Genomic DNA, 24,947 nt, shown 5'->3' with positions numbered 1-24,947 from the left:
ATACCACTTTCGGCACGAAGGCTGGGCGAGGCCTTAGCTGAACTTTATCTTTGTGGAAGATAGTATAAAGTGATTCACATGTGAGAGCTCATAGCTTGGAAACCCAGCATGCCAAAGTAATGGCCACCTGAAAGGCGGCCTTCCAGGAAAGGTAGAGGAGTGAACAGGAAGCCTGTGGCTTGAAAGGAGACCCCATCAGACAGGAGAGAACCACGTTCAGGTCCCAGGCTGGCACAGGAGGTTTCATCGGGGGATGGATCTTTTCCAAACCTTTCAGGAAGCGCCACACGACTGGGTGTGCAAACACTGAGCGTCCTGCCGCTCCTGGATGGAATACTGAAATGGCCGTGAGGTGAACCTTAAGGGAACTGAAAGCTAGATGTTGGTCTTTCAAGTGCATCAAGTAGTCCAGGATGCAGAGTATTGGAGCTTGGAGCAGCGATACCTGCCGCTGGGCACACCATGTGGAAAACCTTTTCCATTTAGCTTTGTGAGTCTGGTAAAGGGTTTATGGCTTTCCAGGAGTATGCATCATACTAAGTCCGAGCAAGCGCGCTCAGCCTGGTTTAACCACAGATCCTCCAGGCCATAAGATGGAGCGACTGAAGGTCCGGGTGTAGGAGACAACCTTGGTTCTGCGAAATCAGGTCGGGACTGAGAGGATGATGTTGGGGTGCCCATATCGATAGATCCACCAGGGTGGGATACCAGCACTGGCAGGCCCCAGGCAGGGGCCACCAGTAAGACATCCGTCTTGTCCCTGCGGACCTTGAGATGTACTTTGGGTATCAACAGAAATGGCAGAAAGGCGTAGAGAAGCTGGCCCGACCACAAGATCAGGAAAGCATCCCTGATCGAGCCCGGACTGTGATCGCTGAAGGAGCAGAAGGCTGGGCATTTCCTATTGGTCCACAAAGCGAACAGGTCGATTCGGGGAAACCCCCAGGTGCGGAAGATCGAGCAGATGACTTCCGGGCGAATCGACCATTCGCGCGTGAGGAAGCGTTCGCTCAAGCTGTCCACCAGCACGTTTTGAACACCCAGCAGGTACGAAGCTTGAAAAGTGATGGAATGGGCTCATCAAAACTCCCACAGAAGAAGGGCTTTGTGGCAGAGCGGCAATGATCAGGCTCTGCCTGGTTTGTTCAGATAAAACATGGTCGTGGTGTTGTCTGTCAGAACTTCCACACAATGGTCTCATAGGTGGGGAAGGAACGCTTGGCATGCAAGAAGGATCACCCTGAGTTCCTTGATACTGATCTGGAGAGTTAGCCCGTTTTCCTGCCACAGACCCAGCGTTGTCAGGTCTTTGAGGTGAGTCCCCCCATCCTAGCGTGGATGCATCTGTGACCGGAGTCAGGGTGGGTTGAGGAGGATGAAACGGGACCCCAGTACCTACCATTTGAGAGTTCAGCCACCAGCGCAGGGAGTCAAGTGTGGGGCTCAGGACTATAAGCACCATATCTAGGTTGTTGTGGCCCGGTCGATATACAGACGCAAACCACGTCTGTAGGGGTCTGAGACAGTCTGGCATGTTGCACTACATAGGTGCAAGATGCCATGTGACCCAGCAGCTTGAGACACTGCCTCACCATGGTGGTGGGGAACCTGCAGAGGTTGATGATTATGTTTGTTAGAGCTAGATGCCGGGCCTCTGGGAGAAAAGCCTGAGCTTGGCTCGCGTCTAAGACTGCTCCGATAAACTCTCATCTGGGTTGGTGAGAGTATGGATTTGCTGGCATTCAGCATGATGCCCAAGCGGTCGAATGTGTCCATGACCGACTGCACCTGACACTGAACTTGCTGGTGAGATCAACCCTGAATAAGCCAGTCATTGAGGTACGGGAACACGTGATTGTGATGATGGTGAAGAAAAGCTGCCATGACAGCCATGCATGTGGTAAAGATGCAAGGGGCTGTGAACTGGTAGTCTCATGCACCACGAACCAGAGAAAATGTCTGTGGGATGGGGCAACTGAGATGTGAAAGTAGGCGTCTTTCATATCGAGGGTGGCATACCAGTCTCCTGGGTCCAGAGAGGGGATGATCGTGGCCAAGGAGACCATGCGGAACTTCAGGTTGACAATGTGCTTGTTGAGCTCCCTGAGGTCCAGTATGGGCCTTAAGACTCCTTTTGCCTTGGGAACGAGGAAGTAGCGCAAGTAGAAACCCTTGCCCCTGAGCTCTTGAGGCACTTCCTCCACTGCTCCTAGGGCGAGGAGTACCTCATTCAGGAGGTACAGAAGTTGCTCATGAGAAAGGTCCCTGAAGAGGGACAGGGAAGGCGGGGGGTGGGGGGGGGGAAATAGATCAGAAGTGGATAGAATATCCCGCCTCTATCATGTGAAGGACCCAACGGTCCGATGTAATAAGGGACCCAGCATGGTAGAAATGGGATAGACGTTTCAGGAAGGGATAGCTGGCCGGGTTTTGCACTGGTAGTCTGTCCTCGAGCGCACCTTCAAAATGGGCGCTTAGGACCCGGGGGGGCGGGAGGGGGGCTTGGATTGGCCCTGGCTCTGTTCCAAAGGAGGGCATGATGGTCTACGATGTGGGTAACTACTTCTCCTATGGGAGAAGTCCTGCCTAGGTCTAGGCGGGAAGGGGCGGTGTTGAGGGGGCTGAGGCTTAAATGGCTTTCTTTGAGTTGCCAGGGTATGCGTGTCCAAGGATTTTATGGTGTTCCTTGTGTTTTTCAGGGTATGCAGACGAGAGTCAGTTTGCTCAGCGAACAGGCCCTGGCCGTCAAATGGAAGATTCTGAATGGGGTGCTGCACTTCAGGTGGGAGGCTGGATGACTAAAAGGATGATATTTTAGGTAGCTCTAGTGCCCGAATATAATTTTCAGAATTTTATTTTCACATAAAATATAAATCATGAAAAAAAATCAGATTCTTTATAAAAATCTTACTATATCTGTTTCCTTTGGGCGATCTGTGATCTTTGCTACAAAGTTATTCTAATAAATAACTATTTGAAATTTAGACCTTGTCGTCTTTGGAAAATCAATGATGTTTTGTATTTGTCAGAGGAATGTTTTTAAAAAAATTTCTAATTTTACATGCCATAGTGGAAACCTATGTTAAACATCATATACCCATCAGAAGAAATTGTACCACCCAAACAGCAGTCTCAGTGACTTTTATAGTTTTAGCCATTACGTAACTACAAGAATCTTTTACTAACAGAAATTGACAAAACCAACAGTACTACATAGTTGTAGTGGCCTACTTAACTTTTAAACAATATTTCATTTATGTGTAACACAATTTTGTAAAGTGTCTCTTATGTTTTCAGTTTATATATAAATGCCATCTACACTGAACATGATTCCAGCCTACTACCAGAAGCAGAGATCCTGTGCTGGAGGATGAGTGTATCATTCAGTGACAATATCTAAAGATCCTGCTGCCTGGAGAAAGAAGCAGGGGGGAGGGGGGCAGTCTGCCTCCTTTCTCCTCTCTTCCCCCACAACCAAAAGATCTCTTACTGTTTCAAAGAGATGAAACTCGCTGCCAGTGCATTTACAGACTTAGATGACACAAAGTTCTTTTCACACTTGTTACATGCAACTTCCACATGCAAATTTCCTCCGATTTTTCAATTCTTGAGATAGGAGTGCATTTTAAGATTGATTATGTAATAGATACAAGATTAAATTCCCTGAAAGTACAGATTTCAAAAATGAATCTTATTTTTTTCAGTTACTTCCCCATAGCAAATCTACTTGGTTTACAATTCTAAAGATGTTTTTTCTATCTACCAACACTGGAATCTGAAGGGCCAACACAGCTCACCGAGAGAGCCAGAATAAAGATTTTGTAACTGAAATTTAACAATTCTCTTAATGTGGATGCCAGAAAACAATATAATCCAAGTTTCACTCCCATTCTTATATCAGGTCTGATTTATTACTTTGTAACCCCCCAGTTAATACAATCATACTTGCTTTCTTGAACAATAAACACCGGGAAAAAGTCTACTGAGTCAGCAGATGTGCCCTTTAAATTAAGGAGGCAGAAGTGCACCTAATGAACGTTCCAAGCCTATTTCGTATTTGAAAGCACATAGCCTGAAGTGATGGTAATGTTAAGGACGTAGACAAGTCAATAAAATGTTTCAATGCAGTTTTTCATCTTGAGTATTTCAAAATAGGAACTATAACATTTTTTAAATTTCATACCTCAGCTGGTTCACTAGTGCTTCTGGTCTTCAAAGAAAAAGCTATTTCCTGTTGTGGTTGAGCTTTTGCAGTATCCTCCTGGAATTCCTCTCCAACCTCTCTATCCAGGTCTTCAGCATCCTACAGAAAAAAAGAAGGGAATGAGCCATTACCTGCAGAAGAATTCCATTTATCCTTTTTCTGTTAAGTCTTAGTTCCGCTGTGATACTAACTCAACTAGGTTGCATGAATGACATTAAGAGAAGTAAACATGTAAAGAAAGTATTAGATTAATACAACTGGACATGCAGTACAGGCCAGGATTTTTACAAATAGTTTTTAGAATGTAACACAAAAATATCTATTGAGGCAAGATAAATCAGTCATGTCCTGTAGGCAATAACCTATACAAGTCAATTACTTATCACAAACAAAATAATTAAGTGTTTTAAATTATGAAGCACTTCAAATGTATGTACAAAGTGTGTGAGAATATGTAAAATGGAAGTGTGTGTGAAATTTAAAGTGAAGTTCTGTTCTGAAAACTGATTGTGTAAAATTGTCATTTGGGGTTTGATATTTGTTAATTCCATGCTCAGTTTACAAGTCAAAAGTCATTTCTAACCATGAGCCCTGCAGACTAAACCTGAACTCAGCTTATTTCATACATCAAAACTATTAATGAAGGTTATGCAAAAAAAGCTACGCCCTCAGTGATGTATATGCAATTCTACTGTCTTCAAATTAGGTCTACAGAGAAATATTTTTATTTTATTTTAGGTGTTTATATAGCCCCAACCACCACGATATCTGATCACCTCATAATCTTTATGTATTTATCCTCACATCACCTATGTAAATTAAGAAAATACTTTTATCCCCATTTTACAAATGGGGGAAACTGAGGCACAGAGGCCTAGTGATTTGCCCAAGGTCACACGAAGTCTGTGACAGAGCAGGAAATTGAACCCAAATGTCCCAAGACCAATGCTATGCCCTAAACACTGGACCATCCCTTCTCCATACACTCCCTTCGGCTTGCACAGATGGAACCAATCAGACTGTAGCAATTCTGTTGGTGAACGAGGAGGAATAGAATTCAGCTTTTTTTTTTTTTTTAAACTGCCTTTGACGTCTGTTAACTAAAAAGTACTTCTTTTTGGTCACTCAAATCAGCAGATATGACTGACCACACTGGAAGTATATCCACTGAATAAGAGGTTCTCATCTGTACACAATCACTTTTCAGATCAGAAAATCGCTGTCAGACCTACTTTAGTGTTCTGGATTTAAACTGTAAACTAGTTCATCCTAGTGTAATAGCAATCCAACCTTATAACAGGCTCTCATATTGACAGTTCTATATGCACCCATCAAGCAAGATATTTAAGCAATTTAGGTTTTTTAATACTGTTTATAAGCTCTGTGGATGGTAAGAAGTTATTCTCACTTTTTGTACATTTATGCTGATATACTAATCCAAAAAAGGTAGTTTTCTTAAACTGAGAATCAGAACTAAAAGTATTAAACAAGAACTTTATGAAACATATCTGGAGATGCAAAATTAAATGAAATTAGAAATACTAGCGTGTAGTTAGCACTTGATTCTTTGGACAGAATCAATTTGACAGGATAATTGACGGGTAGGTTACATGTAACTATAGTACCTGGAATTCAGAATATATTGCCTCTGCAGATCCCTGTTGGAGGAGTTGTTTCTTTCAAGCCACAGGCCATTATACAGAAGAGAGACACAAACTCAAACACTGAGTGTGGAATTTGAGCATTCCAAGCTGTGATTTTAGAAGCTCTGCTCCTTTAGAACCCTCAGTTCTTCTTTACCACAAGTAAGACACTGTAAATCTACAGTGCTTCTCCCTCTCTCCAAAGGCATTAGTTACAAATCTCAGTTACTGGTTAAATCTCTCTTTACGAAACTGCCTCTGCAGAGTCTCACTGTAAGTCGCTGGCAGGTAGTAACAGTCCCAAGGAGTGAGACCAATTAAAAAAAAACACAAAAACAAAACAAAACAAAAAACCCCACAGAAGGAATGCTTTCCTCCAAAAAACATCCAGTATGACTCCAGATTTGAGACAGTAATGATTTGTCAAAAGTCTAAACTGAACTGTGAAAAGCAGCCCTGTATTTAATACACATTTGAGCACAAGCAGCTGAAGTAGTTACTCTCCCAGTAGAATGAGCTCACCCTGTCTGGGAACACTAGTAGCACTAGATAGAGGTGAAACTTGTGCTCTCTTTGCAAATACTATAAACTGCTGAGGTGACCTAAGGAACTCTTACTCCTGCCCAGGTAGTAACTATCATCTTGTCCAGACCTAGCTTGCTGAGATCGAGTGTAGCTTCTCCTAGGAAGTTATGATTCCTGGAGACTTAGAATTTCATACAAAAATCAAGCTAAACCATAATCTTAGGTAAGAGTTTAGATAAAGTCACATCACCACCATATCATTAGGGTATATGGTATAAGAGTCTGCCAAAAGAACTTCCAGCTCGCTCATATTGCACCTATATTTAAGAAAGGAACAAAAATGATCTGGGAAACGACAGGCCCATTAGTTTGACCTCAACTGTATCATAGAATCATAGCAAGGGACCTCGAGAGGTCATCTAGTCCAGTCCCCTGCACTCATGGCAGGACTAAGTATTATCTAGACCATCCCTGACAGATGTTTGTAAGGTCTTAGAATAAATTTTGAAAGAGAGAGTAAAGACTGAGATAAATGGTAACTGGGATAAAATACAACATAGTTTTACAAAAAGTAGATCATGCCAAACCAACCTGATCTCTTTCTTTGAGAAAGTAACCAATTTTCTAGACAAAGGAAATGCAGTGGATTTAATCTACCTGGATTTCAGTAAAGCATTTTATACAGTTCCACATGGGAAATCAGTAGTTAAATTGGAATGATGGCAATTAATGAGAACAGAAAGGTGGTAACAAACTAGTTAGAGGGGATACTACCATGGGTCAAGCTGAAAGGTGAATTACCAGGCTGGATGGAGACTACTAGTGGAGTTCCTCAGGGATCGGTCTTGGGACAATCTTATTTAACATTTTCATTAATGACCTTGGCACAAAGAGTGGGAGCGTGCTAATAAAATTTGCAGATGACACAAAGTAGGGAAGTACTGTCAATATGAAAGAAGACTGGCATATCATACAGGAAGACCAGGATGACCTTGAAAACTGGAGTAACACAAATGGAGTAAAACAAAACTTAATAGTGCAAAGTGCAAGGTCATGCACTTAGGGACGAATTACAAAAGATTTTGCTATAAATTGGGGACATATCAGTTGGAAGCAACAGAGAAAAAGGCTAATGCAATCTAGGATGCATCAGGAGAAGTATTTACACTAGGGACAGGGAAGTGCTATTACCTCATCTGGAGTACTATGTGCAATTCTGGTGTACCATGTTTCAGAAAGATGAATTCAAAGTGGAACAATTCACTGAAACATTCTGAAATACAATCTATCACGGACTCATTAATACATTCTCAAATTTGCTCAATCCAAAGGAAAAAATGTAGGTTTGAAATCAAATGTTCTAACCATTAGAAGATGAACTCTGAAATAGCCTTACAAGGGGAGCAGTGCGGGCAAAAAGACTAACTTGTTTCAAGACTTAGCTTTATAGAGGGAACTGCATGATGAGGTGGCCTATGATCACATATGGCCCATCAACAACTGCTGATAAATAGTTTAGGATAAGCGAAACTGAACTGGTTTGGGAAGAACATCCAAATTTTCCCTCATGTTTCATGATTTTTCTGTTGAACAACAATGAAATATTTGACATTGAATGAATCTGATGAACATGATTCAATTTTTTGAATTATGTTCACCAAGAGAGTCAGGCAGCTATTTATAACTGGCACCAGTCAAGTATTTGAAGAATCACGTTAATTCTTGACAAGCCAGAAATGGAATACAATTCAAAAGTATTGAAAAAAATCAAGTGCATCTTTTAAAATTAATCAAGGATTTTGCCCCTGAGAGATCTTATTTTATTTTACCTGTGCAGGAGAGCTAGCTTCTTCACCTTGCTTCTTTTTCTTCTTCTTCTTCTTCTTGGATTTGCCACTAGTACAGCTCTGGAGAGTTGGCTCTGCTTTTTCTCTTTCATCATCTGAAGCCTGAGTATTAGAAGTACAAGACTGAGTCCAAAGAAAGCATAATTTCTCACTGCTTTTCGCTGACCTTCTAAAGATAGTATGCATGTCAAGCCTTTGTATCGTTTGTACTTAAATTCTTAAAGCTGCAAATGACCAGGTAAAATTAAGAGTATTTTGGTAAAAGAAAACATTCTTTTCATGCTATTCAGCAACACTGTTAACAGCAACTTGAATGGCAAATGGCCGAAGATAATGACATATTTGCTTTGCATAATCAAAATACCAAAAAGTCATGGTAGGCACTGTGAGCTTTCCTCTCAATACTAGCACAATAGCTCGACATTTTTAGTCTACAGTGAGCACTCAACTTCTATCCCTTCCTTTGTAAATTACTCCAGAACCTACTGGTGGTAGAGCCAGTGCTATGATAAGCTATATTAAAGATACTATGAAAAAGTTTCATCCACCTGCAATTGCATGCAAGTGCTGCAGAGCAAAATGCAAGCACTTAGAAAAATGTTCATTTCAAGGAATTGCTGTCCCATACCAATGCTAATTTGGGCAATGAGGAGTGACACATTAAATGTTTTCCTTCTTGACTGTTGTGCTTTTATGTTTGTAACAATAACAGCACCACTATACATGTTCAATGAAAAGTGAACGTAATGTGGGAATTAAATTACCTGTTTATTGCTACCATGCACTACTATTGCTACCATGCACTACTATAATCCAAAAAAGGTAGTAAAGGATAAGGTAGGAAATTTCGTATGCAATAAGTTAGGTTATCTACCTTCTGAACATCAGATAATGGTTCATCAGGCTGTGGAACAGAAGAAGCCTTTTCTTCATCTACCCAGTTCCCCCACTCTTCTGCTGGTGCATTCCAATCAGAGCTAGGATCAGCAGATGAAAGACCATCTACAAAGATTAAAAAATAATGACAGTTTCAGGAAAACCTACCTACTCTACAATACGATTGCCAGTTTTCAGAAAAATACCAGAAGCACTTCAAAAGTCAATTCTGTAATAAACTCTAAATTCTTTTGCTGTTAAGATAGTACAAATACTCATTATTATTACTTTTAATGTTATAGCTTTATTTTTTATTAATAAGTAGAAGACGCTTGACAAGGGCTTGAGGACGTAAAACAGAACATCAAATAGAATACATTTACTTGCAATTAGTTACATAGCTTCCATTTAACATGGAAACCATTGATAAAGCAACTGAATTGCTGGCTAGTCATACAGTACCAGAAAATAAGACCTAATTACTTTGAGATCCTCCAATAGAACCAATTTAAATATTTAAAATATTGTAATATTTTAAATTTCTAAAGTGATTTTCTTCTAGATGGGCAATACTGTTACTTCAATAACAGTACAAAAAATACTAAAAAGTCCACAAACATTTAAATTTCTGGAAAATTAATTTTCTTGGCTAAAATTGCTATCAATATGAATTCTTTATAAACTGCATCCACATTTACCGACAAATTAAGATCCTGGAAGAAAGATACTTTATTGCATAAATTGGTACAAAAAGGATATTAGTTCTCATTTTCAACAGTTAGCCCAGTTCTTCAAACCATGGTATGAGCAGTCAAGGTGACTCTTTGAAAAGAGACTGGTATAGAAATGCGTTCTGTTGATTTGCTTTCAATCTTGAACTTAAAAGTTGATTTACTGAGTTCTTGCATACTGTATTTTTCTTCAAGTTTTTCAGGTCTTTGCTACGTTTTTCCATTAGGTTGTTTATTTCAATGAGGACTGTGCAAATATGTTGTCACTGATGAATGTGACAGATTTAATAAGTCAATTCATATTTCATAGAGTAGAAATACTGATTAGAGCGAATTATGAAGAAAGGTGGAAACACTTTTGTACAGAGTGACAAGTTGGTTTCAAAGTTAACATCTTATGTCATGTACCATAAATATGAGAGCAGACTAAAGAAATTAACGTAAAGGGAGAACGGGGGGGGGGGGGGAGGAGAAGAAGAGGAGAGGAGACACAAAAACCTTGTTTACCAACAATGAATAGTCTGAATTCAGAATATTTATATTTGCATCCCTTTCGTCCATGCATTGACTTCTCCAATCATTTAAAATACTGCCAAAACTGAATTCCCTCCCACCTTGGGGTGAAGTTAGTGTACAAGGTAGTAAGACAGACTGATATGGTCCAATTATAGCCTAACATCTAAAATCCTTAGCAAAATACTGGCTTCTCACTTCAAGATCCCAAAGTTGTCCTTTCTTTTCTATCCAATCTGGAGCTACCTCTGCATCTAAGTACTTTTATTTGTATCCAATCTGAAACAGGGGATAATGTACACAAATATGTACGCTTATGTTTCCCACTTCTTCTCTCACATTTGTATTTCAGTTACTTGATATCCATGACATTATTAAACTATGTAAGCATAAACATTCCCAGTGGCTCAACATGCTCAGGAATTTGGATAACTATACCCTTTAGAATTCAGACAGTGACTGACCCTAAGATGATTCTAAGAGCTATAAAAAAAACAAGTTTGTATTATTAAATCGAATGAAAAAAGACTGAGTGCTGGACTAGTTGTGTCAAACTGGTCATACAGAATCTACACTATTTTCATATATTACTTCCTCGCTGCTCTTTAAGATACTATCTTTCTACAAGCAATTTAGTAATTGTTTAATAAATAATACAGTAGTATAGTTGACAGGATAAAACTTACTAGCCAGTAACACTATAGCTGTTTCCTCGACTAATCAACCAATGGATATGCACTAGATTGATATGGAAAATTATCTGCTTAGATTTCACCATGGAAATAAACAGTGTGAAAATATCTTAAACAAGAGAGTAAGTGGCAAAGAGTTCTGTGGCACCTTATAGACTAACAAACGTACTGGAGCATGAGCTTTCGTGGATGAATACTCACTTCATGGCTTGCATCCAACAAAGTGGGCATTTACCCATGAAAACTCATGCTCCAATACGTTTGTTAGTCTATAAGGTGCCACAGAACTCCTTGCCGCTTTTATAGATCCAGACTAACACGGCTACCCCTCTGATAAGTGAGTAAGGCCATGGCTACACTTACAGTTCTGCAGCACTGGTAGTTACAGCTGTGTTCGTACAGCTGTGTAGGGACAGCACTGCAGTGTGGCCACACTGACAGCTACCAGCGCTGCAGTGTGGCCACATTTGCAGCGCTGTTGGGAGTGGTGCATTGTGGGCAGCTATCCCAGCATTCAAGTGGCTGCAACGTGCTTTTCAAAAAGGGGGGTGGGGTGGAATGTGACAGGGAGCGTGGGGGAGACAGAGAGAGTGGATTTTTGGAGCTGACACTGTTCTCAGCTCCCTGCCTTGCAAGTTCTAAGGACTGGAAGATACACAGTGCCTACCTTCAATCATTTTAAAAGATTTGACCTTTCCCCCACCTGTCTCTTATTCACTAAATGCTAATTATGCACTCCTAAATAGCCGTCAGACCACATAAACAGTTGCTCAACATTACCCCTCCCCCCCTCTCCTCAAGCAAACAGCTATGAACATTCCAAAGCAATTCTCCTGCCTTCGCTGGCTCGCTCGCTGGAGCACAGAGCAGCTGTGTTTGTTTTTTTAGCAAGTAGCTACGGAGAGATCGGAGTTCAGCCATTCTTCTGGTTTCTTGTGGACAGGAATTCTGGGATACCTCCTCATACCCCAGAGGCCAATAAAAGCGCTGGTGGTGTCCACACTTGCTGACCAGCGCTGCATCACCAGCACTGGAATCGCTACACCCGAGGCAGACCAGGTGTACAGCCAGCGCTGCAACCAGGGAGTTGCAGCGCTGGCTGTGCTTTGCAAGTGTGGCCACATCCTGAGTTGCAGCGCTGTAACCCCCTCACCAGCGCTGCAACTCTCCAGTGTAGCCAAGCCCTAAGTGTTCTTTACAAGTATAGTATTAATAGTAGGGACTAAGATTTAAATATTCAGTTATTTTACACCCTTCACATTTGGAAAGACTGATCTGTCTTGAGGAACTACAAGATCATATTTCAAATTTACAAGAAAAAATCAAGAGCTAATTATGAAACTGAGCTTTATATACCAGTTCTTAAAATGATTTCAGGGGTATTCACTGTGGGGGACATTTATATAGTCAATAATTGTGTGTTTTTACTATTATTATATGGTTCACAGAAAACAGGCTGAATTCAAATGTCTTCCAATACTCAGTAAAGCATACAGTGTGCTATGACCAATACATAAACTGAGCTCAGAAGCTTGTTATGTACTCATGCTGGAGTATTAACGCACTCTATTGGATCCCATAGCAGTATCTACGTAATATCAAGACAGTACAGTTCACTCTGGGATTCAATTACTGATTAAGCAAAACTATTTCTAGCAAAAACCAGAAGAAACTGGATACAGTTTTTTTCCATATCTGAAACAGGTACATTTCCGTAACCAAGTGTTTCAGCTTAAAAAAAATAACTATTTGAGGACTATTTTATATTTAGATAATCATTAAAAACTATGAATTTCAGCTGCAAGTAAGTCTCCTGATATCTGTGCCTTAAATTGACATTTAATATTACAGAAATGAAAGATATAAAGCAAAAGCAACAGAACATAAAACCAGAAGCCAATTAATGTAAAAGTTCAGATTGTGTGGCTGAAAAAAAGCAAAGAAAATTTTAAATCACAAGAATTTTAGAAGAACATACTTAACCCAGACCATTCATCATCAACATAGGGCTGACTGCGGTTTAAATCCCACTGAAAATCAGAAGTACCAGGCTGAGTAACTGGCTCGTTGCTGGATCCTGTAAGAGAGCAGAAGAAATACACTTATGAAAACTTTGGAAAATTTTTTAGCTTATAAACTTGAGTCTGTGGTACTGAATTCTCTTATTTAAAAATAATAGAAAGAAACAAGGTAAGGTAAGAAAAAGAGGGAGAATCCAGCAAACAAAATAAAACTTTTATCAGAGAATTCTGAGTGAGCAGGAATTCTGCTCTCTCCCCTCCTCCTGTGCATATTTTAATTCAGAAGGAGCAAGAACAATTATCAGGATTTCAAAACTCATTAGATTCACTATGACGTTGCTTGCAATTTGAAGTTCTACATTCAGAAGGACCGACATAAAAGTCTTCTAGAGATTCTCTATATGCAGCAGGCTGGCCTGCTAGTCCAGCAGAAACATACTGGACTATGGTACCAAATTTAATCTCTCTTTTTCAAATGAAGAGAGGGGAACACTGAACAGTGCACACAACATTCAGTCTCAGTGATAAAGGACACCACAGACTGCCTCCAAAATGAAGCATATTCAGAGGGAAGAGTGGGGATTTAGAGATCCCAGTAAAAGGAAAAAAAAAATTAGAAATACTGAAACAAAAAGATAAAATTAAGGGGTCACAGGCTACGGGGAAAGAGAAACACTGACTACACAACATTCCACTGAACCTTATTTATTGTTGATTGTATATTGAGGGTACAACAATCAGATTCTTATGAAAATGGTAAAATTACTTGCCTGTAATTCTGCTTTTCAGAAGATGTCTTATAGCAGCGGTTCTCAAACTGGAGTCTGCTGAGGATACTCCAGGGGATCCACAAGTCATGTCAAGGGCCACTGGCCCCGCTGATCAACTCCTCCTCACCCTCCCAGTGCCTCCTGCATGCTGCTGAACAGCTGTTCCGCGGCGTGCAGTAGACACTGGGAGAGAGGGGGAGGAGCAGAGACTGGGCACGCTTGGGGAAAGGGGTGGAAAGAGGTGGGGGAAGAGGGCAGGGGTGGAGTAGGGATGGGACCTGGGGCTGAGCAGGGGTTGAGCACCCCGAGGGAAAATAAGAAGCCAGCTTGGGGGTCTGTGAAAAATTTTAAGTCAAAATTGGGGTCCTCAGGTTAGTAAAGTTTGAGAACCGCTGTCTTATAAGATTCTCACTCCTGGCTTTTAACTCTACTAGTTCTTAAGGTTTAAAGGTTTCACCATTGAGTGCAGTGTAGCAGGAGAGAGTAAGAGCAATCATCATCGCTGGCTGTTATATGCAATACCCTGCTGAGTACAAATGCTGCTCTCCAAGTGTTTCAGTCAGCTGTCTTGATTGTGCAGGAGGCAAAGCTCCCAGGATAAATCAATACTGGTGGAGCACTGAAAGAATGCTAGCAAAGTTTGCCAGCACGCAGAAGACACAGTAGATGGCAGTGCCCTGAGAGGTCTGAGAAATTTATGAATCCTTTTATTCATTCCCTTCCTTCATGGTCCACTAGGATAAAAGGATTGCCTGAACTTCTCTCAATACGTTTATAACCTTTGCAGCTACATCAAATCTGATGCTTCAGGGCTTCAGACAGTTGTCTGCAGAGGTTGGGAAGGAATTTTTTCCTGATGCACAACTGGCTTGGTTTATTCTGCTCTGCTTTTTTCCCCATCTTTCTCTAAAGCAGAGATTGGCCAAAATGGGGGATGTGACACCAGATTGGGGAGATCAGTAATTTGAGGTGGTACAGAGAATCTTGTTCCTTAGATGCCTGACTGATATGTCTTGCTCACACAATCAGGGTCAAACTGATTAATTTCTGACCCAAAATCAGGCAATTTCTCCCCAAGTGATATTGGCAGGGACCTGGAGTGGGTTTCTGACTTCCTCTACAGCATGGAACATTGATCACCTTCTAATCTCATGTAATTAATTTCCTACCATATCTGAGACTTTAGGCATTGCTACCACTTCTGGGATTTAAGTCTCTCCTATTTTCTGCCTATGGCACACAAGAGTTCAGTCTACTGAGGACTGATATGTTTTAGTCCAACTAAACTCATTGGGCTCAATATAGGAGTATTTGTGGGAAATTTAATACCCTGTGATGTCAGACAAGATCTAAAGGTACTTTCTGGCATTAAATTCTATGAAATTAGATACTGAAGCACCTAACTCAGGTGTCGGAGTGCTAAGATACTGAGTGTAAAGAATACGGTGATGAAGCACTGAAGCACACAAACAGAGCCAGATAAGAGAGACATCGCCTACGTCCACACTACAGCTTTAAATCGATATTAGTAAAATCGATTTTACAAAACAGGTTTTATAAAATCGATTTTACGCGTCCACACTAGGGCACATTACTTCGGTGGTGTGCGTCCATGGTCCCAGGGTACCATCGATTTCCGGAGCGGTGCACTCTGGGTAGCTCAGTAAAAGAATAGGACCAATAACTTCGATATCCGTCCACACTAACCCTAAATCGATTTAGTAATATCGATTTTAGGGTTACTCCTTTCGTTTAGCTGGAGTACAGAAATCGATTTTAAGACCCCTTAAAATCGATTTTAAGTGCCTTGTAGTGTGGACGGTTACAGCGTTAAATCGATTTAACGCTGTTTAAATCGATTTAACGCTGTAGTGTGGACCTGGCCATCCAGGTGTAGACACACCAAAGTACAGCAGAACCCGGTTTATCTGATTTAATTGAGACCAGGGCTAGATTGGATAATCAAAAATTCAGACAATCCAGACAGTGGGAGAGTGCGAGGCTGCAGCACTGTCTAACGGACGTAGGAAAGATTGCCCACTTCTGGACATGTGCGCACTGGTTGTTCAGTTAATACAAAGAGCTGGAAAATGGAGGTCAGATAATCTGTGGAACAGTGGAAAAGGAGGGGGGAAGTGCCACAGGAAAGGCAGAAACATCAAAAAAGAGCAACAGCTGAGATGCATCACAGAACTTGCACGAGCACTCAATGTAACTACTTCACAAAAAGTTTAAGTAAATATGCCAAGTTGACTGGAGGAATGGGTAAATAAACATGCAACAAAAGGAACACAGAACTGGAATGAGACAAAAGTGCAGTCGATAACATGCCGCTTCTCCTTTGCCGACAGTGATCTAGGACAGTGTTTCCCAAACTTGGCCCGTGCTGCTTCCAGCAGCTCCCAATGGCCTGGAGCAGCGAACCACAGCCAGTGGGAGCCGAGATCGGCCAGACCAGCGCATGGGGCAGGTAAACAAACCGGCCCGGCCCAACAGGGGCTTTCCCTACACAAGCAGCATCCCAAGTTTGGGAAACACTGTTCTAGGAGGTGATGCAGTGTTTAGAAAGCAGTATTTATTCTTGGCAGAGGTAGCATATAAGAGTTATTAGGTCTAGCTTGCAATCCTCTCTGCTACTGCACCTTTCTAGGGTAAAAAATACCTTTACAGTTAAGGGATTTATTCCACTCTCACACTAAGGAGTTAAGACATAGGATTTACAATCCTGCATACATGGTATCTTTAGGGAATTATGTTTATGCTCCTTCATCAGACGTCTGAAATTTACATCTGCAGCAATGGTCAAGTGATCCTAAACACGGATTGCTTCTGATGAATGATGAGCAGAACAGGAAGGATCTGGAAAAGACACTGAGATGACACTCTCTTATTTAGTCTAGCTTTTGGGTTTTTATTCATCATTTTGGAGAATGAGGTATTTATTCTAAGTGCATAACACTTAAATGTATAATACATAAAAACCAATTCCATGCTTAAAGATGTGGCAAATTCTTTCTACAATTTAGGCTTAGACTACACTAGCAATTTATGTCAGTATAACTATGTTGCTTGGGGATGACGAAAATCCACACCCTCTGAGCAACATAGTAATACTGACCTAACTCCCAGTGTAGACAGTGCTACGTTGATGGGAGAGTTTCTCCTGTTGACACAGTTACTGCCTCCTGGGGAGGTGGATTATCTACGTCGATGAGAGAAGCCCTCCAAATGGCATACGTAGAGTCTTCACTGAAGCACTATAGCAGCACAACTACATCCGTACTGCTGCAGCCTTTTAACTGTAGACAATGCGAACCACAAACGATAATCATTTCTGCAGAACGATTATTGCCCCCCCCCCTCAAAAAAAGGTGTCTAATTTAAGTATAGTTGTAGAAAACGCTTTGAAAAGTTTAACATACCAGAAATTGCAGGATTTAGTCCTAAGGAAGTAAAAGAGGCAGAATTTGATTCAGAGGCCTTGATCCTTCCATCTACATTCCAGGCAGCTGAAAAAAAGATAAGAGTTTGATAATTTCACACTATTTTGCCATACTGAAGGCATTGAAATATCAGTTGTCTAAAGCTGCAGGAGTATGGTCAAAAAATGAGAAGAAATTCCAACCGCAAGACAAAGTCTCATCCTAGTAAAATATTACCTGTGGCTTTAAGTTTACTCTTGCTTACTAAGTACTATAAGACAACAAAGTGGGTGAGGTAATATTTTTTAACTGGACCAGCTTCTGTTGGTGAAAGACAAGCTTTCAAGCTACACAGTGCTCTTCTTCAGGCCTGGGAAAGGTACTCAGGGCAGGTCTATGCTTAAAATGCTGCAGTGGCTCAGCTTCTCCCATCAGCGTAGTTAATCCACCTCTGCGAGACACCAACAACATAGTTCCACAGATTTAAGTTTATACATGGCTTCAGTGTCACAGGTTAATACAAGGTGGAAAAGACTGTTTAGCATGGCGACATATTCTAAGGCAGTCGTTCTTAACCAGGGGTCCGGGGTCCCTTAGTGAGCTGCAAGCAGGTTTTGGGGGGGGCGGTCTGCCAAGGATGGCAGGCATTAGAATTGCTAGAGCCCAGAACAGAAAGCTAAAGACCTGTCACACAGGACTGCAGCCCAGGATCCCGAGCATCGCCACCCAGGTCCAAAGCCAAAGCCTGAGCAACTTAGTTTTGCTGTGTGCCCTGTGGCATGGGGCCCCAGGTAATTGCCAGGCTGCTATCCCTTAATGCCGGTCCTGTTTTTTATATGCAGAAAAAGAGTTGTGGCACAGCTGGGCTGTGGAGTTTTTATAGCATGCTGGGGGGAGCCTCAGAAAGAAAATGGTTGAGAACTTCTGTTGTAAGGGACAATTCAAGGTGAACGGCCCGTTAACACCTCTGCAATCATAGAACAAAGGGAGGAGGGTTAGGGGTTACAGATTGTTGTAATTATCCAGTGTTTTTTATGTCTAGCAAAGTTATGAACTTAAGCTCCCTGGTTCATCTTTTGAACGGCAGACATACACTTAAAATGCTGCATTAGCACAGCTGTGTTGACGGGAGCAGCTCTCCCATCGACATAGTGCTCTCTACATAGGCGGTTAGGTCAGTATAACTCTGTTACTGATCCATCCCCAAGCGGCATAGTTATACCAATATAAGTCTGTAGTATACACCTACAGGAGCGGCGCCAGGGTTTTTGGCGCCCTAGGCGGGGGTCCTTCCGCGATCCCAGTCGTTGGCAGCAATTCTGAGGCAGAGGGGTCCTTCCACGCTCCAGGTCTTCAGGGCACTTCGGCGGCGGGTCCCGGAGCGACTGAAGGACCCGCCGCAGAATTGCCGCCGAAGACCCGGAGCGCGGAAGGACCCCTGGCCGCCAAATTGCCGCCAAGGTTGGCAAAATGCCACCCCCCCCCCCAAATCCTGGCACCCTAGGTGACCGCCTAGGTTGCCTAAATGGAAGTGCCGGCCCTGTACACCTAACCAAAGTTGTTGTGCAGGTTTCCGTTGAGGACAAGGACTGAGAGGTCAGATATGGAGCGATTATTTTGTGAAAAGTGTTAGTCAACAGCAGGGGCAGGAAATCTGTAGCACGCGAGCTGATATTCAGTGGCACTCACACTGCCTGGGTCCTGGCCACTGGTCCAGGGGGCTCTGCATTTTAATTTAATTTGAAATTAAGCTTCTTAAATATTTTAAAAACCTTATTTACTTTACATACAACAATAGTTTAGTTATATGTTATAGACTTATAGAAAGAGACCATCTAAAAACGTTAGAACATATTACTGGTACGTGAAACCTTAGAGTGAATAAATGAAGACTTGGCACACCACTTCTGAAAGGTTGTCGACCCGTGATCTACAGTAACAAGGTGTTTTTGTCTTATTTTTCTGAACAAGTTCATTTGAGAGCTTAGTAATTGTCTGGTTTCACCCACATAGTAGTTACTGGGGCATTTAATGCACTGGATGAGGTACACCACATGAGCTAGGCATGTGTAGGACCCATAGATCTTGAAAGATGATGTGTTGGGAGGTGTTAATCATCATGGCAGTGGAAATATGTCTGCAGGTTTTGCATCTGTTATGGCAGAGAGTCTGGTGCTGCTCTGAGTTGGTAGGTTCTGGTCTGTGGGGATTCTGATTATGGTAAGGCTGCAGGGATTGTTTGAACACCAGAAAGTGGGGCTTAGGAAAAATCTCTCTTTCACAGAGGTGGGCAAACTACAGTCCGTGGGCCACATCCAGCCCATGGGACCATCCTGCCGGGCCCCTGAGCTCCTGGCTGGGAAGGCTAGTCCCCAGCCCCTCCCCTGCTGTCTGCTCTCCCGCTGCAGCCTCAGTGCAACATGATGCCAGCACTCTGGGTGGTGTGGCATGACTGGCTCCGGTCGGGCTGCGCAGCTGCGAGCTCCTGCTGCTCTGAGTAGCATGCTAAAGGGGCAGAGAGTGGGGTTAGATAAGGGGCAGAGAGTTCCGGGGGTCAGTGGTGGTTGGATAGGCATGGGATTCGAGGTTGGGAGGGAGGGAGAGGGAGCTGTCAGGAGGCGGGGGTGTGGATGGGGTCAGGCTGTTTGGGGAGGCACAGCCTTCCCTACCCGGACCGCCATACAGTTCTGCAACACTAGTGTGGCCCTCGGGCCAAAATGTTTGCCCACTCCTGCTCTTTCAGGATGTGGTCCTAATCGAGCATGGGTTTTAACCATACCCTATGTATGTTCCAGGGTAAGGTAGTAGGTGACAATCAGAGGCATGGGGTGTTTCTGTATTCAAGCCTTATCTCACAGTCAATGCTGAGGCCCTAAACTTGCACCTCGCTCAGTCAGCTTGCAATATCCCGCCAATTTTGAAAGGCTTGCTCCCCCATGCCTTCCAAATTCAGACTTTTCTAAAAAATAAAAAATGCTTTTGCCACAGAGCTGCTCATTGGTGCTGAATTGCCTATAGTTTATTTTGTAGAAAAAAAAAAAGAAGTCTTCAATATTTACCTCAAAGATAAGTCTCAAAAAATCCCAGTAAAGACAAATGTTTACTTAAATAAAATTGGAATTTCTTTGTGATCAAGCTGAAAATGCCTTGGATTCGGAATTCATTAGCCACCACTTAAAAAAATATGAATTACTAAAAAACAAAATATATATCCACAAGGCTCTCAACCAACCATTTCTACATTTTTACACTACAGATTTTTAGTAGTGCTTTGGGGGAGGGCAGGCAGTTTTCTAGATGATTGTAGGGAAAAAACATTTCCCCATAATTAACCTGGCAAATTTAATGTGTTACAAATATAAAATATAGCAGTTCAAAGCAGTCGAACTGGACTGTTTTCCTAAACACCAGGACTCAATCAATTTATCAATATTAAACAAGAAAATAACTTTATACTAAACAGCAAAAAGATTACAAAATAACAATTATGTTTTTAAGAATCCCAACACTGTTTTACCTTTACTAAAAGGTGCAAGAATGCTTGAATGAAGCAACACTTACCAATGGTAGGGAACAAAGTACGCTCTCCCCAGGACCTGCTCACAAGGGATACACTCCAATCTTTTCCATTTCCACTAGCATCTCCAGTGTCCTGACCCCAAGCACATGTCTCAGTTTTCCTCTTCCCTGCTGTAGTTGATGGAACAGATGTCCATTTCTCCTCACCTGCACTGATCTCTGAGGAAATTTTTACTGACTTCTCATTCCAATTTCCTCCATTTACAGTAGGACTTTCATTCAACCCTGAAGAAACTTAAAAAATAAAAACATGTTAAAAAAAGTAACTGCATGAAGAGTTAAAAATATTACTTGAATATAACGAAATCAAGTGCATTATTGAAATTTGGTCAGTAGCAACCAAATATTAGATACCAGAATCATATGCAGTTGCAAGACAGTTTTAACACGTAACTATGAATTGTTACAATAAATCTCTTCGCCTCCAAAATAGGTGAACTTGTTAAGGCTGAAATTTCTAAAGTTAGATCTATAGTAACACTCATTTTCAAACGTTAACACTTATATCATCCGTGTCCCTCACCTCTGCCTGTAGGCTCCATTCCTGCGAAGATACTGAAATGTTTTAACATTCTGCCTTCCTCCTGCAATGTTAGAGAACAGGATTCTATTCCCCTACCCCTTCATTCTTTCCTCCTTCTTCATGCTTAGAGGGCCTCCAGTATATCCTTTTTTGCTCCACATCCTTCTTTTGCTTCACCTTCTTCCTAGTGGGGGTGGCTAAACACTGCTGTCTCCAAAGTCCGTCAATATTATTCCTTCAGTCAGATTTTGGGAGACAAGAGACAGCAGTGCATAGTGCTCCTTACAGGCCCAGGTGTAGAACTCTGATCCCAATATGGCAGTGTGTTGTGGTATTTACATATTGCCATAAGCAAACATGGCACTTTACAACAAAGTATGCTAAACAAATGAGAATCCTGGGTATTAAGAGTTTAGATTCTAGCAAGGTTAGTTGCACCGGCCCAATTCTGGAGTACCTGAATACTCTTGCATGCTTATAAGAATAAAACCAGTAAAGCAGAAACATCCTAACCTGTATGTAAACAACTGAAAAGGAACTGTATTCTGAATGAACTGCTGACAGCAGAAAAAGGAACTTTTACAACAATGCTGCAACACTGTTTGGGATCAAGAGAATACTGAAAAAGGAATGCGAGAGGAGGGAGTACTGATGTCAGGAACCACTGCAGGAGCCAGGAGGGACATAATAGAAGAGAGCTAAAATGGGACATCAAGGCAGCTTCTCTACATGGTAATGGAAGAGGGCCAGCTACTCTCTCTCTTGGTCCTCTGGTTCTGATGACTAGTGCCCCTTCACTCTCATCGCTGGGAGAAACTGGAAGCAACATCAGAAGGCTGTGCCTCACTGTGCTCTTCTCTCCCTTAAAGGGCTGCTACTTCCTGCCCACTGTTGCTTCTCCCTCATGCATTAAAAAGGGAACCTCTAGCTCTGTCAAGAGCTCTCTCTCTTCCACCAGGGAAGCAGCATTTGAGAGAGCTGTGAGAAGCCCCTTCTGGCAGTTCAGAACTAGGATGGGATGAAGGAAGGTTTCCATTTCATTCAGGAAGTAAGCCTAGTGAAAAAATCCCATCTGAATAGTCAGGAGCTTTCCGAATTGAAAAGGGCATATAAGTATTGGTCTTATTACATTTGAAAATGTAGAGACAAATATTCCATGTTCTGCCCCTTAAACTTGGTTTTCTTCCCTGTCTAGTACAGCATAAAAATATCCACAGCTTTTTGGGATATCCTAGCCCTGAATATGACCACAGTCACTACTGTAACAGGCTGCCCTCCTGGAAAGCTATGAGTGCCAAGAAGATGGACAGTAGTACAAGAACCTGAATAAAATATATGCATTAATCTCCTTATCACACATCTTTTTCTCTAGCAGTGCTGCACAACAGCAGCAGTTTGCTTGTGAAGCAAAGCTCTGAAGGATTGACAGCAAAAGAACTGCTTTCTGCTGGATGTCATTTCTTATAATTCAACATGTTGATCTACCAGACTACATGGACTATATTTGGTCACAGCTACATCCACCAGCTAGCTTCACATTCTCCTGTAAATGTAGTCAGTTATACTACAGACTTAAATAGTTACCATCTGCATTTGACAAGGGCCAGAGTTAAACAGTTTCCCAAATGTTCCTGGATCAGCTTCTCTTACAAGAAAGACTAACTATAAGCCTCAACACTCAAAACATAAGTTTTTATACTTTGAGCTCAATTTTCAGAGAGTTGGGCTAAAATTACACTAGTTCCATGCACCAACAGGTATTTGCATGTGCAAAATCTACATATGCCCACTACTGTGGTATTTAGGTGCCAAATGACCTTTTTGTGCCCGAACTGCATATCAGATTGCTTAGATTCAGGACCTGTGTGTTTAACTCAAAGCAAATATGTTGAGGCTTATATTTTATTTATTTATTTATTTACTTTAGGCAACTTAACTCATTAACCTGAGAAAGTGAACACTTAAGGCTAGTCTGGACAGTTCTCAAATGTTGTTCCAAGACACAAATGTTTGTGGTTTACTCAGCAGTCATTTCTATACCAGGTATAAACAGTATAAAAACTCTAGGTACAGTACAGCAGTATTATTAGAGTAACTAGGGGGTAAAGAGTCTGCACAGCCAACGTACTGTTACTGAGAAATAACTGTACAATGACTGTGCAAGTCAGACACCCACAACTGAAGAGCAAGCAATTGCATAACTGAGAAAAAAGTTCCAAATCATGGACTGCACAGCATCCTGCACTCTGACCAGGTGGAGTTCTAGTTCTGCATAGGAAACTATTACTCAGATTAACAAATTAGCATGCGCACTAGTCATAAATCCTTTTACCTTGCTGAATTGTTGAATCTCCCTTTGCAGATTTAGAGCTGCTAATTTGAACATTCAGAATTGTATCACCTGATTAAAGAGAAACCATTGTACATCTCATTACATGCATCTATAGCAAGTATTCATTACCAAAGACAAAATTACACTTCAGAGGATCAGCTCTTTAACAATCAACAGGCAAAAAATATTTACATCCTAAACTAAAGGAGAAATTTGCAAATACAGCAATTTTTTAGAAGCTATATTAAAACCAAAAATATGGGCATTTAATCTCAAAGGCTATTTGATTTATATACAGTTTAGATATCTCAGAATTTAAATCAAGGAATCCTACTCAACTTTTAATTCAGTTTAAGAAAGTTAATTTGAAAGGAGCCCAGTTATTTTTCCAGTGCTAATGAGCAGCATGCCCAGACCAAGTGGCAGAGGTCATTTCATTGCAAACACCTCTGTTAGCCTCTTCCAGACATTATTACAAAAGGAAACCACTGTTTCTACCTCTTACCCAACCCAGGCAGTGCTGCAGATGCAGCTGAACTCCCTTCAAATTAACCTGGTGCAAGGTGACATCTGAGAACTGATCATGCACTACACACTGCCATGGTCCCTGCTCAGATTATTGACTACTGTAATCTATGTCCATAAAGATCACAATACAGTTACAGTCAACACATTTCTTGAAGTTGCTGGGTTGCCTTACTTCCTACATGCCTCCAGTGACAAAGGGAAAACTGACATGGTACTCAAGGCGAAAGACAGTGCATTCAGTCAGGATGGAAACAAGCTCTGATCAAAGAAGAAACCGGATCTGAGGCATCAACAATGCAAGGAGTCAAAGTCAGAATGTGAATGTAATGTAGTAAAGCACCAGAGAGGAGCTAGGCTCAAGCTTTCTGCTGCTATTTCAGAAAACTTGATGCATTGTTCTTTGTTTAATTAGGCACTCAGGTGCATCAACAACAGGTTCCAGACTGTCTAGAGGAAATCTGGTATCTAGTAGGCCAACAAAATGGTATCTTTCCGCTCTTCTTGTGGGGCTGGGGAAACTGAGGAAGCTGTGGTACCATCAGTTACGCAAACAATGCCCAGACAAAGTAGAATTGGTACGGTAGTGGAAACGGGGAAACACGTAGTTTGTGTTTCAGTTTAATAGAACACACACTGACCACAAAGGGGAGGGAAGAGTGAGAAGAAGCTTGCTAAAAAACCATTCGGATCTGCCAAAAAATCAGGAATGATCTGTGAAACAAGGAAAATCTTCCCCAACAC

General features: G+C 41.6%; 1 protein-coding gene across 2 annotated transcripts in view; it reads right to left on the bottom strand.

Moving 5' to 3' along the window:
- MTDH (metadherin) overlaps nt 1-24,947 on the bottom strand; it is a 53,611-nt gene that overhangs the window by 6,875 nt on the left and 21,789 nt on the right. The window contains exons 5-11 of one of the 2 annotated variants that reach the window (XM_050940937.1): nt 23,679-23,747; nt 20,806-21,057; nt 17,245-17,331; nt 13,010-13,108; nt 9,094-9,221; nt 8,202-8,321; nt 4,184-4,303 (exon numbers count right to left, since the gene is read on the bottom strand). In XM_050940937.1, the coding sequence (XP_050796894.1) occupies nt 4,184-4,303; nt 8,202-8,321; nt 9,094-9,221; nt 13,010-13,108; nt 17,245-17,331; nt 20,806-21,057; nt 23,679-23,747 (875 nt within the window). The remainder of the gene's footprint in view (nt 1-4,183; nt 4,304-8,201; nt 8,322-9,093; nt 9,222-13,009; nt 13,109-17,244; nt 17,332-20,805; nt 21,058-23,678; nt 23,748-24,947) is intronic. The other variant, XM_050940938.1, reaches the window with a different exon arrangement.

This window comes from Gopherus flavomarginatus, chromosome 2 (genome assembly GCF_025201925.1).
Source record: "Gopherus flavomarginatus isolate rGopFla2 chromosome 2, rGopFla2.mat.asm, whole genome shotgun sequence".
NCBI lineage: Eukaryota > Metazoa > Chordata > Testudines > Testudinidae > Gopherus > Gopherus flavomarginatus.
Note: the sequence above shows the minus strand (reverse complement) of the source record. Positions and strands in the feature narration are given on the sequence as shown.